Source organism: Henckelia pumila, chromosome 4, assembly GCF_033568475.1.
Source record: "Henckelia pumila isolate YLH828 chromosome 4, ASM3356847v2, whole genome shotgun sequence".
NCBI classification, from domain to species: Eukaryota; Viridiplantae; Streptophyta; class Magnoliopsida; order Lamiales; family Gesneriaceae; genus Henckelia; species Henckelia pumila.
Window position 1 is genome coordinate 66132166 of NC_133123.1, and position 12284 is coordinate 66144449.

The 12284-nt window shown below is 30.9% G+C and overlaps 1 protein-coding gene across 1 annotated transcript; it reads left to right on the forward strand.

Moving 5' to 3' along the window:
- Positions 1-3154: 3154 nt before the first annotated feature.
- On the forward strand, positions 3155-5254 carry LOC140861111 (uncharacterized ATP-dependent helicase C29A10.10c-like). Its single transcript, XM_073264114.1, has 3 exons — positions 3155-3445; positions 3859-4383; positions 4784-5254. The coding sequence occupies exons 1-3, from the start codon at positions 3353-3355 to the stop codon at positions 5252-5254; spliced, it is 1089 nt and encodes a 362-aa protein (XP_073120215.1). The 5' UTR covers positions 3155-3352.
- The last annotated feature ends 7030 nt before the right edge of the window (positions 5255-12284 follow it).

Consider the following 12284-nt stretch of genomic DNA (forward strand, 5'->3'; position numbering starts at 1 on the left):
TCTATTTGAATAATTGAGTCGAGAGATATGACCATTAAACCAGAGCTGGTCTATCAAGTTTTTTTCTGCTATAAGTTCATCCATATCAATTTTGAGGCGATGGTTTGGTCAAGCAAACATTCGAATTAGTCCAAATGATTTGAGATATGAATAATTCAACGATTTTGAGAGTCACTCATTTGGATCATCGAGCTACAATATATTATCAAAATACTTCAGCTCTCCAGAAATTCACCTTAGTTGAATTCGATTTTATCATCTCAAAAATTTCAAAATGTGATCTTTCAACTGCACAACAAGTTTTGTTATCATCAAAATCAAGATTACTTGCATTTCTAGACCCAACAATCTTCCCTTTTTTATGACCAAAAAACTTGGATAAAAATATAAAATTGAAACTCAAGTAATGTAAAAAATCATATTTTATCTAACATATTTCTCATACTTTTTCTGTGAAAATAAAAAAGGTTTTAAATAAAAAAAATCTAAGAACACATTTTAGCTCATCTCAAAGTTTGAATAAAAGAATTTTGTAAAGATAAAGGGGTGAAAAACAAATAAAATAACTTCATGTAAATATGTATTCACAAAATGAATTTTCATCATCGCTTGATTATTAAAAAAAAAAAATTTCAGACAACAATGTCGAAATAAAAATAAGGAAAAACTGCAATTTTGGTATTGTATATTTGTCACTTTGCAATTTCGATCTTCTATGTTTTCATATTTCAGTTTTAGTTCTGCATGTTCAGATTTTTGGAAATTTTAGTATTTTTTATTCGAAAATGCTTACGTGGCACTATAAACGCTAGCTCCAAATCAGCACTGCATTGTTCACACATTAGCGTCACATCTGAATAAGAACTAAAATTGCCAAAAAAAAAAAACAAAGATAGTGGACTAAAACTGAAATCTGAAAATATAGAGGATCGAAATCGTAAAGTGGCAAACATACATGACCAAAAAAGAAATTTTTCCTAAAAATAAGCCAGGGTAAGTTTTGAAAATATCACGTGCTCTAATTTTTAGTCATTCACAAAGATGAGATAATTAAAAAATGAACTCGGCCAAATCATCTTTCATATTTCTCTACTTTTGCCACCATATATACTCAACAAGTAAGTAGATCTAGAAGTTATAAAATATCATTGTGATCCCAAAAAAATTAAGTTTATGATGTATCCCTTCATCGAATGATTCTAAAAAGATTTAAACTTGTAGAGGGTATTCACATAGAAAAATAATGATCTGACAATGATATTACTTCTCTCATTTTTCACAAATTCAAGTGATTACTTATGTAAGTAGAGAAAATAAAGTTTGAACTCAAATCATTTTTCAAATAAACGGATTTGATATTTGAAAATATAAAAGCACAAGTATGTAACACCTTGCTTGTTATCACCGAAACCAAGGTTTCCAACCACCCCCATCCTTTTTTTTCCCTCATTTTTGAAATTATATTTATCATTGAGTTTCATTTTACATTAAGGGGTAGATTTAATAAAGGAGATTTAATAAATTTTAATTATTTTTTTATAATTTTAAAAATTAAGAGGTATTCAATCCAAACTTTTCTATATTTTATAAAAATCTAGCGATATTCAAAAATTATTTTTGTAGAGTTTTTAAAAGTTAAGTGATATTCAACACCGACTTTTAAAAACTCTACAAACTTCTATGGGTGTTGGATACAATAATTGTCTCTGTTGGATAGAAGTAGAACGATCGAACCATGATGCTTGGACTACTGTGCGTTTTAAAAAATTTGAGTTGTATCGTTAACACTAATTAGCTATAGCTTTTGGTAAAACAATAAACGTTCAATCTTAAATGAGTATTCAAAATTTCAATAAACTTTTAATAAATCTAAAAATTCATTAACATACAAACATTAAAGTATAAAATACAATTATAAATTGTAAAAAATTGGCTTTGATCCAACCCAATGATTTAGATGGATTTTAAAAACGTTTCATCTCCTCCTCTCTCTCTATCTCACTCTGCCCATACCAAATGCACTAGTTAATTATTTTTTTTCCTTTTAACTTCACTCTTTTTCTTTTCGTTTTTTTTTTCCCGAGTACAGGTACGAAGAGTTTCTAAATTAATATTAAATCACAAAAAATGATTTGAAATCAAAACCAACTTATAATTACGAGTTTTTTTTAATTAAGTTATTATACCACATGTATGAAAATCATGAAATTTTGTTGTTCCATGAAACTGAAAGTAATAATAATTTTTAAATTAAATAATTTTTTTTTGTTAACTCTTTGAATTAAAATTATTGTTAAAATTATTTTTTCGTATATACTGTTATTTTGTAAACTATAATATTTTATTCAAAAATTATATATATATATATATATATATATATATATATATATATTTGACCATATTCAAAAATTATATTTAAACAACTGTAAATAATATCTGTAAATATTTTTTCACGTGAAGATATATATTTTAAAATCAAACACAAAGTTAATGTTTTAATACAATGACACATATTGCAAAAATTTATGAACATACAGAGAAGCCGACATATATACACACACATACACACATGTACATGTAAGGATTTAAAGATTTAAATTTTAAATAAGTAAATTTTATTTTACTTAATAAATAAAAAAAATTATTTCAAACTGAAAATTTTATCTATTGTTAAATATTTAATATTTTAAAGAAATCAATGTAAACTAAAAAGTTATAATTAAAAATACAGACTCCATATATAATTCCATGAAAAAATGTATAGATTTTTATAAAAATCTTACAAAAATTCTACCAAAATCCACATGGATCTGTTTGAGAGATCAAAAAAAATCTGTTTGAAAATGTGTGAATTATATGAAGATGAAGTCAATAAAAATGATCATAATTCTAAAAAATCATCATCATCATCATCATCATTATTATTATTATTATTATTATTATTTTCTAAAAAACGCCTGCTAAGGCATCACAATAGTTCTTTGATAATAACACACTTGATAACTTTTTTTTTTCTTTCCTTTTTTAATAACTTTTTTCTGTCTCAGCAGTGTTGTTACTTTTTTGTTTGTTAATGGAGGGGTCTTTGAATAGTACGATACTCTAATCTTTTTTATTGACCAAGACTTGCTGTTCTTACCAAAATGCCAGCAGCTCCCCTTTAATTTACTTTGGAGCATTGATAAATAATACTTGCCTCATCATTTTTCCTCATTTTCTTGTTTCCATCTTCCTTCGTCATCAAGAAAACTTACCCGCTAAGATTTCAATTGAATCTTGATGCATGAAGCAGTTTTGAGATCATTTTGCGTTTGATGGTCTCTGTTTTCCAGATACAACTCTTGAGTGCAAAATGAAGGGAAGGAGATCTAAAGATGAGTTCACTGATTTGGTGCTCTCATGGTCTCCTGAAGAAATATTAGATAACAATCTGTACAAAAATCAGGTCTTTGATCATTAACGGTTGCTTCATTTGGTGGTTTATTTAAGTATTCCGAATAATAAAGATTGATTTTTTTTTTTTTTTTTGGTTTTGATTTTAGAAATCAAGCTGAACTCAGCATAATTAAGTCATATGAACTTTGATTCGAGTACTCTTTCTCTGTTGGTTACTATTAAATGTCATTGAGATACCCATACGGATATTTCTTGTTTCTTTGCTAGATTTTTGGATAAAAGATCATTGAGCTGCCTTTTCTTTGCATCGATCGCCTGATTGTTAGATAGATGTTCACATTCAATTGAAGAAGTTTTGTGGAAATCAATATTGTAGACTGACTCACTATCTATTTCTTTGAAAAAATTTGCAATATTTTCATTTGTCATTTGTTAGATACAATTTTTCTATTTGCCATTCAGGTGGAGAAAATTCCTGAATCATTTAAAAGCGTTGATCGATATCTCGGTTCATATGTCTTCCCCTTGCTGGAAGAAACCCGAGCTGAGCTTGCTTCAGCCATGGAAACGATTTACAAAGCTCCATTTGCTGAAGTGACTTCTCTAACAGAGCATGGGAAATGTTTGCATTCAGTTGTAGTCGATTTTTGGAGAAACAGGATAACCGGGAAGGAGCCTTACAGAAGAACCTTGCCCGGTGACATTCTTCTGCTGTCAGATTTGAAACCTGAATCTGTTTCTGATCTTGGCCGTGTTGATTTTTGGAAATTCGTTCTCGCGTCTGTGACACAGATATCAGATGGTAAGAACAGACCCAGTTTCAAAGTGAAAATGGAGATGGGCATTGATGTTGGAGATCAGATACAAAGCAAATCATTGTATGTTGTTTTCTTGGCGAACTTGGCAACAAACAGAAGAATATGGAATGCATTGCGCATGCGTAAAAATTTGAGTATTGTTGAGAAAATCTTGTGCACGAATGAGTTGGTAAGTTTGCTGATTTGAAGGGGTCAAATGCATTGCAATCAAACAAACAAATATAATATAGTCAGAACGACATTACTACTAGTCCTTGCTATCTCCACCCCTGCTTTGTTTCTGTCATTTTTCAAAGGTTCTTCCACTGCTGAAAATACATTGTGTGTGTATATGTATACGTCGAATCTTGAAACATTAACTTTATTCTATTAGTAAATCGTGGATTTAAATTTGAAAGAAGATCTCTGAAGGTTATCAAAGCGCAACTTTTATGCCTGTAGGGTGTGGATTTTTCATTTTAACTTAAACTTTCATGCATCCATGTTGGCACTGTTTGATGGGAAATTAATTCTGCGTTTTCAAAAATCGAATTGCTTCAAATTTGCATGTGCATATATGTGTGGAACAGGATGAGGACGATTGCGAGTCTTGCCCAGCCAACATCCGTAGTCAAATGGAAGTAAAATGTGAACCAACCACATCATCCCTGTTAAATGAATCACAAAACAATGCGATTTTGGCTTCTCAAGTTAGAACTGGATGTAACCACAAGGCTTCTGTGGAACTCATGTGGGGTCCACCTGGGACTGGAAAGACGAAAACCTTGAGTGTTTTGCTATATAATCTCTTGAGAATGAAAATCAGAACTCTCATTTGTGCCCCGACGAATGTGGCAATCAAGGAACTAGCGTCTCGCGTCTTAAGCTTATCGAGAGATGCATTTCAAGATGAACACGAGATGTTCGTATCTTGTCCTTTAGGAGACATGCTCATCTTTGGGAACGAGGACCGTCTGAAAGTTGGTGTCACGCCCCGCTCCCGTGGTCGGGTGACATCGCCGTTGCTTTCAAACAAAATTCGAAAACAACTAGGCTCTTAGTACAGAATTTAACTAAAACCAATATATTTCATGAATAAATTCCAAAATAAATATTCTGTACAACTCAAAATTTCCAAATTTGGAATAAACTTTGCAGAAACGCCTTATAACTTAAAAATCAGTATAATAACTATAAAATCTCAAAACTATCTTCATCCCCATCTCCAAGACATGACTTGTTCTTGCTCATCTAAGTCGTCATCTTCGTCATCTGGGAGGAAAAGTAAGGGGTGAGTGTTTTGGGAAACACTCAGCAAGTGGGGGTCGATCGATCATACCAAAAATACATATTTATAGATATATTCATTTGAGAAAACTCATACTTGGATTTCAAGCATGTCATATTTCAAAACATATCATCTCATAGCATGTCTCATCATAGCATAACATAAACATCATCATCATAACAAAATCAACATGATTTACATATTTTGGCCAGACACTGAAATTCCTCTCATTAATCGTGGCTAACTGATCAGTCCCCTATATGTAATCCCTCTAAGGGGTGAGGTCATGGAACGGTTATTATTACCCACCGCATCAGGGCCATAACATAACATAGTTCGGAAATTCCTTTTCCACTCTTAATTTGAGTCATAACAGTGCCAAAACATACTTATAACAAATTCATCAAAAATAACAATTACATAGCAAAATTCGAAAGGATATCATGAACGATCGAAATTTTAAATCATACATAATATTTTAAAACATAAGCCCACTTACCGAATAACTTGTGCGAAAACAAAAATCAAAAATTTGAACAGACGGGCAAAGCTTCGACCGAAATCTTTACAAACAAGTCCACGAAAATTCAGCCTTAAATTCTCAAACTTCCTACTGTTGAGTCTCCTCAGGAATTTCAATTGATTGAATTATTACTTTCTCTTCACAATTCCTACTCAAACTCTACGTGCATGAAGAAAAGGAAAAGATAATGGACCAACTTTTGCTGACACAAGCTTTTTACTCGAGAATTGGGGGACAAAATTAAAGAATTCTTGACTAACTTCTAAGCCAAGAACACGAGAGAGGGCAGAAAAAAGGGGTCGGTTATTAAAAAAAAAATAAGAGAGGAAAAGAGAGAATTTTGTGTGTGATATTTCACAATGCATGCTCCTCTATTTATAGGCACAAAAAAATTTAATATTGACTAAAATATCGATAATCAAAGTTTGAATGAAAATCATATCACTTAAAGATTTTACTCCATCTATATATTGATTACTTATCTTAATTTTGTAAACTAAATATCTCACAAAATTAATAAATAAAATCTAAATATATACTCTATCTCCAATATTATCTCGAAATATATAATTATACCATGAATTAAAATATAAATTCTAAAAATCCGGGTTTCACATCCCTCCCACCTTATTGGAAGTTTCGTCCTCGAAACTTGATTTAACTTAGTTGAAACTAGAATCTCATTAGTATTAATTCTAGAATAAATCCCAAAATTTTAACTTAATTTGTCAGTACAAAAATAAAACTTAAATCTAATAATTTATAAGTTAATATAAAAGTCCTAATATCAAAGTCAAACTTAATTTCCAAATGTCAACTTAAATCTCAAAATCAAAACTTAATCTAATTTCCAAATGATTCCTTACTAATCCCAAAAATAATGACTTAAATAATTCAATCTAACTTAAACTAATAATTCACCAACAAAATTCATCTCAAATTTTATACTGCCTATGCAATATAAATACTACACTCAAGTGGTTCCTTTTCATCAAGATCATAAATTCTTAATTCTAATTTCCCATCAAGACCATGAACCTGGTTTTGCTTTGATACCACTTCTGTCACGCCCCGCTCCCGGGGTCGGGTGACATCGCCGTTGCTTTCAAATAAAATTCGAAAACAACCAGGCTCTTAGTACAGAATTTAACTAAAACCAGTATATTTCATGAATAAATTCCAAAATAAATATTCGGTACAACTCAAAATTTCCAAATTTGGAATAAACTTTGCAGAAATGTCTTACAACTTAAAAATCAGTATAATAACTATAAAATCTCAAAACTATCTTCATCCCCATCTCCAAGACATGACTTGTTCTTGCTCATCTAAGTCGTCATCTTCGTCATCTGGGAGGAAAAGTAAGGGGTGAGTGTTTTGGGAAACACTCAAGCAAGTGGGGGTCGATCGATCATACCAAAAATACATATTTATAGATATATTCATTTGAGAAAACTCATACTTGGATTTCAAGCATGTCATATTTCAAAACATATCATCTCATAGCATGTCTCATCATAGCATAACATAAACATCATCATCATAACAAAATCAACATGATTTACATATTTTGGCCAGACACTGAAATTCCTCTCATTAATCGTGGCTAACTGATCAGTCCCCTATATGTAATCCCTCTAAGGGGTGAGGTCATGGAACGGTTATTATTACCCATCGCATCAGGGCCATAACATAACATAGTTCGGAAATTCCTTTTCCACTCTTAATTTGAGAACATACTTATAACAAATTCATCAAAAATAACAATTACATAGCACAATTCGAAAGGATATCATGAACGATCGAAATTTTAAATCATACATAATATTTTAAAACATAAGCCCACTTACCGAATAACTTGTGCGAAAACAAAAATCAAAAATTTGAACAGACGGGCAAAGCTTCGACCGAAATCTTTACAAACAAGTCCACGAAAATTCAGCCTTAAATTCTCAAACTTCCTACTGTTGAGTCTCCTCGGGAATTTCAATTGATTGAATTATTACTTTCTCTTCACAATTCCTACTCAAACTCTACGTGCATGAAGAAAAGAAAAAGATAATGGACCAACTTTTGCTGACACAAGCTTTTTACTCGAGAATTGGGGGACAAAATTAAAGAATTCTTGACTAACTTCTAAGCCAAGAACACGAGAGAGGGCAGAAAAAAGGGGTCGGTTATTAAAAAAAAAATAAGAGAGGAAAAGAGAGAATTTTGTGTGTGATATTTCACAATGCATGCTCCTCTATTTATAGGCACAAAAAAATTTAATATTGACTAAAATATCGATAATCAAAGTTTGAATGAAAATCATATCACTTAAAGATTTTACTCCATCTATATATTGATTACTTATCTTAATTTTGTAAACTAAATATCTCACAAAATTAATAAATAAAATCTAAATATATACTCTATCTCCAATATTATCTCGAAATATATAATTATACCATGAATTAAAATATAAATTCTAAAAATCCGGGGTTTCACATCCCTCCCACCTTATTGGAAGTTTCGTCCTCGAAACTTGATTTAACTTAGTTGAAACTAGAATCTCATTAGTATTAATTCTAGAATAAATCCCAAAATTTTAACTTAATTTGTCAGTACAAAAATAAAACTTAAATCTAATAATTTATAAGTTAATATAAAAGTCCTAATATCAAAGTCAAACTTAATTTCCAAATGTCAACTTAAATCTCAAAATCAAAACTTAATCTAATTTCCAAATGATTCCTTACTAATCCCAAAAATAATGACTTAAATAATTCAATCTAACTTAAACTAATAATTCACCAACAAAATTCATCTCAAATTTTATACTGCCTATGCAATATAAATACTACACTCAAGTGGTTCCTTTTAATCAAGATCATAAATTCTTAATTCTAATTTCCCATCAAGACCATGAACCTGGTTTTGCTTTGATACCACTTCTGTCACGCCCCGCTCCCGGGGTCGGGTGACATCGCCGTTGCTTTCAAATAAAATTCGAAAACAACCAGGCTCTTAGTACAGAATTTAACTAAAACCAGTATATTTCATGAATAAATTCCAAAATAAATATTCGGTACAACTCAAAATTTCCAAATTTGGAATAAACTTTGCAGAAATGTCTTACAACTTAAAAATCAGTATAATAACTATAAAATCTCAAAACTATCTTCATCCCCATCTCCAAGACATGACTTGTTCTTGCTCATCTAAGTCGTCATCTTCGTCATCTGGGAGGAAAAGTAAGGGGTGAGTGTTTTGGGAAACACTCAGCAAGTGGGGGTCGATCGATCATACCAAAAATACATATTTATAGATATATTCATTTGAGAAAACTCATACTTGGATTTCAAGCATGTCATATTTCAAAACATATCATCTCATAGCATGTCTCATCATAGCATAACATAAACATCATCATCATAACAAAATCAACATGATTTACATATTTTGGCCAGACACTGAAATTCCTCTCATTAATCGTGGCTAACTGATCAGTCCCCTATATGTAATCCCTCTAAGGGGTGAGGTCATGGAACGGTTATTATTACCCATCGCATCAGGGCCATAACATAACATAGTTCGGAAATTCCTTTTCCACTCTTAATTTGAGTCATGACAGTGCCAAAACATACTTATAACAAATTCATCAAAAATAACAATTACATAGCACAATTCGAAAGGATATCATGAACGATCGAAATTTTAAATCATACATAATATTTTAAAACATAAGCCCACTTACCGAATAACTTGTGCGAAAACAAAAATCAAAAATTTGAACAGACGGGCAAAGCTTCGACCGAAATCTTTACAAACAAGTCCACGAAAATTCAGCCTTAAATTCTCAAACTTCCTACTGTTGAGTCTCCTCGGGAATTTCAATTGATTGAATTATTACTTTCTCTTCACAATTCCTACTCAAACTCTACGTGCATGAAGAAAAGAAAAAGATAATGGACCAACTTTTGCTGACACAAGCTTTTTACTCGAGAATTGGGGGACAAAATTAAAGAATTCTTGACTAACTTCTAAGCCAAGAACACGAGAGAGGGCAGAAAAAAGGGGTCGGTTATTAAAAAAAAAAATAAGAGAGGAAAAGAGAGAATTTTGTGTGTGATATTTCACAATGCATGCTCCTCTATTTATAGGCACAAAAAAATTTAATATTGACTAAAATATCGATAATCAAAGTTTGAATGGAAATCATATCACTTAAAGATTTTACTCCATCTATATATTGATTACTTATCTTAATTTTGTAAACTAAATATCTCACAAAATTAATAAATAAAATCTAAATATATACTCTATCTCCAATATTATCTCGAAATATATAATTATACCATGAATTAAAATATAAATTCTAAAAATCCGGGGTTTCACATCCCTCCCACCTTATTGGAAGTTTCGTCCTCGAAACTTGATTTAACTTAGTTGAAACTAGAATCTCATTAGTATTAATTCTAGAATAAATCCCAAAATTTTAACTTAATTTGTCAGTACAAAAATAAAACTTAAATCTAATAATTTATAAGTTAATATAAAAGTCCTAATATCAAAGTCAAACTTAATTTCCAAATGTCAACTTAAATCTCAAAATCAAAACCTAATCTAATTTCCAAATGATTCCTTACTAATCCCAAAAATAATGACTTAAATAATTCAATCTAACTTAAACTAATAATTCACCAACAAAATTCATCTCAAATTTTATACTGCCTATGCAATATAAATACTACACTCAAGTGGTTCCTTTTCATCAAGATCATAAATTCTTAATTCTAATTTCCCATCAAGACCATGAACCTGGTTTTGCTTTGATACCACTTCTGTCACGCCCCGCTCCCGGGGTCGGGTGACATCGCCGTTGCTTTCAAATAAAATTCGAAAACAACCAGGCTCTTAGTACAAAATTTAACTAAAACCAGTATATTTCATGAATAAATTCCAAAATAAATATTCTGTACAACTCAAAATTTCCAAATTTGGAATAAACTTTGCAGAAACGTCTTACAACTTAAAAATCAGTATAATAACTATAAAATCTCAAAACTATCTTCATCCACATCTCCAAGACATGACTTGTTCTTGCTCATCTAAGTCGTCATCTTCGTCATCTGGGAGGAAAAGTAAGGGGTGAGTGTTTTGGGAAATACTCAGCAAGTGGGGGTCGATCGATCATACCAAAAATACATATTTATAGATATATTCATTTGAGAAAACTCATACTTGGATTTCAAGCATGTCATATTTCAAAACATATCATCTCATAGCATGTCTCATCATAGTATAACATAAACATCATCATCATAACAAAATCAACATGATTTACATATTTTGGCCAGACACTGAAATTCCTCTCATTAATCGTGGCTAACTGATCAGTCCCCTATATGTAATCTCTCTAAGGGGTGAGGTCATGGAACGGTTATTATTACCCACCGCATCAGGGCCATAACATAACATAGCTCGGAAATTCCTTTTCCACTCTTAATTGAGTCATGACAGTGCCAAAACATACTTATAACAAATTCATCAAAAATAACAATTAATAGCAAAATTCGAAAGGATATCATGAACGATCGAAATTTTAAATCATACATAATATTTTAAAACATAAGCCCACTTACCGAATAACTTGTGCGAAAACAAAAATCAAAAATTTGAACAGACGGGCAAAGCTTCGACCGAAATCTTTACAAACAAGTCCACGAAAATTTAGCCTTAAATTCTCAAACTTCCTGTTGAGTCTCCTCGGGAATTTCAATTGATTGAATTATTACTTTCTCTTCATAATTCCTGCTCAAACTCTACGTGCATGAAGAAAAGGAAAAGATAATGGACCAACTTTTGCTGACACAAGCTTTTTACTCGAGAATTGGGGGACAAAATTAAAGAATTCTTGACTAACTTCTAAGCCAAGAACACGAGAGAGGGCAGAAAAAAGGGGTCGGTTATTAAAAAAAAAAATAAGAGAGGAAAAGAGAGAATTTTGTGTGTGATATTTCACAATGCATGCTCCTCTATTTATAGTCACAAAAAAATTTAATATTGACTAAAATATCGATAATCAAAGTTTGAATGGAAATCATATCACTTAAAGATTTTACTCCATCTATATATTGATTACTTATCTTAATTTTGTAAACTAAATATCTCACAAAATTAATAAATAAAATCTAAATATATACTCTATCTCCAATATTATCTCGAAATATATAATTATACCATGAATTAAAATATAAATTCTAAAAATCCAAGGGTTTCACAGTTGGCTCTGACA

What these genes read in the sequence shown, in the direction of transcription:
- LOC140861111 (XM_073264114.1), top strand. Translation starts at nt 3,353, where the DNA reads ATGAAGGGAAGGAGATCTAAAGATGAGTTCACTGATTTGGTGCTCTCA. An exon ending in ACAATCTGTACAAAAATCAG is followed by an intron (nt 3,446 to 3,858) that starts GTCTTTGATCAT and finishes TTTGCCATTCAG; the next exon opens with GTGGAGAAAATTCCTGAATC. An exon ending in TCTTGTGCACGAATGAGTTG is followed by an intron (nt 4,384 to 4,783) that starts GTAAGTTTGCTG and finishes TGTGTGGAACAG; the next exon opens with GATGAGGACGATTGCGAGTC.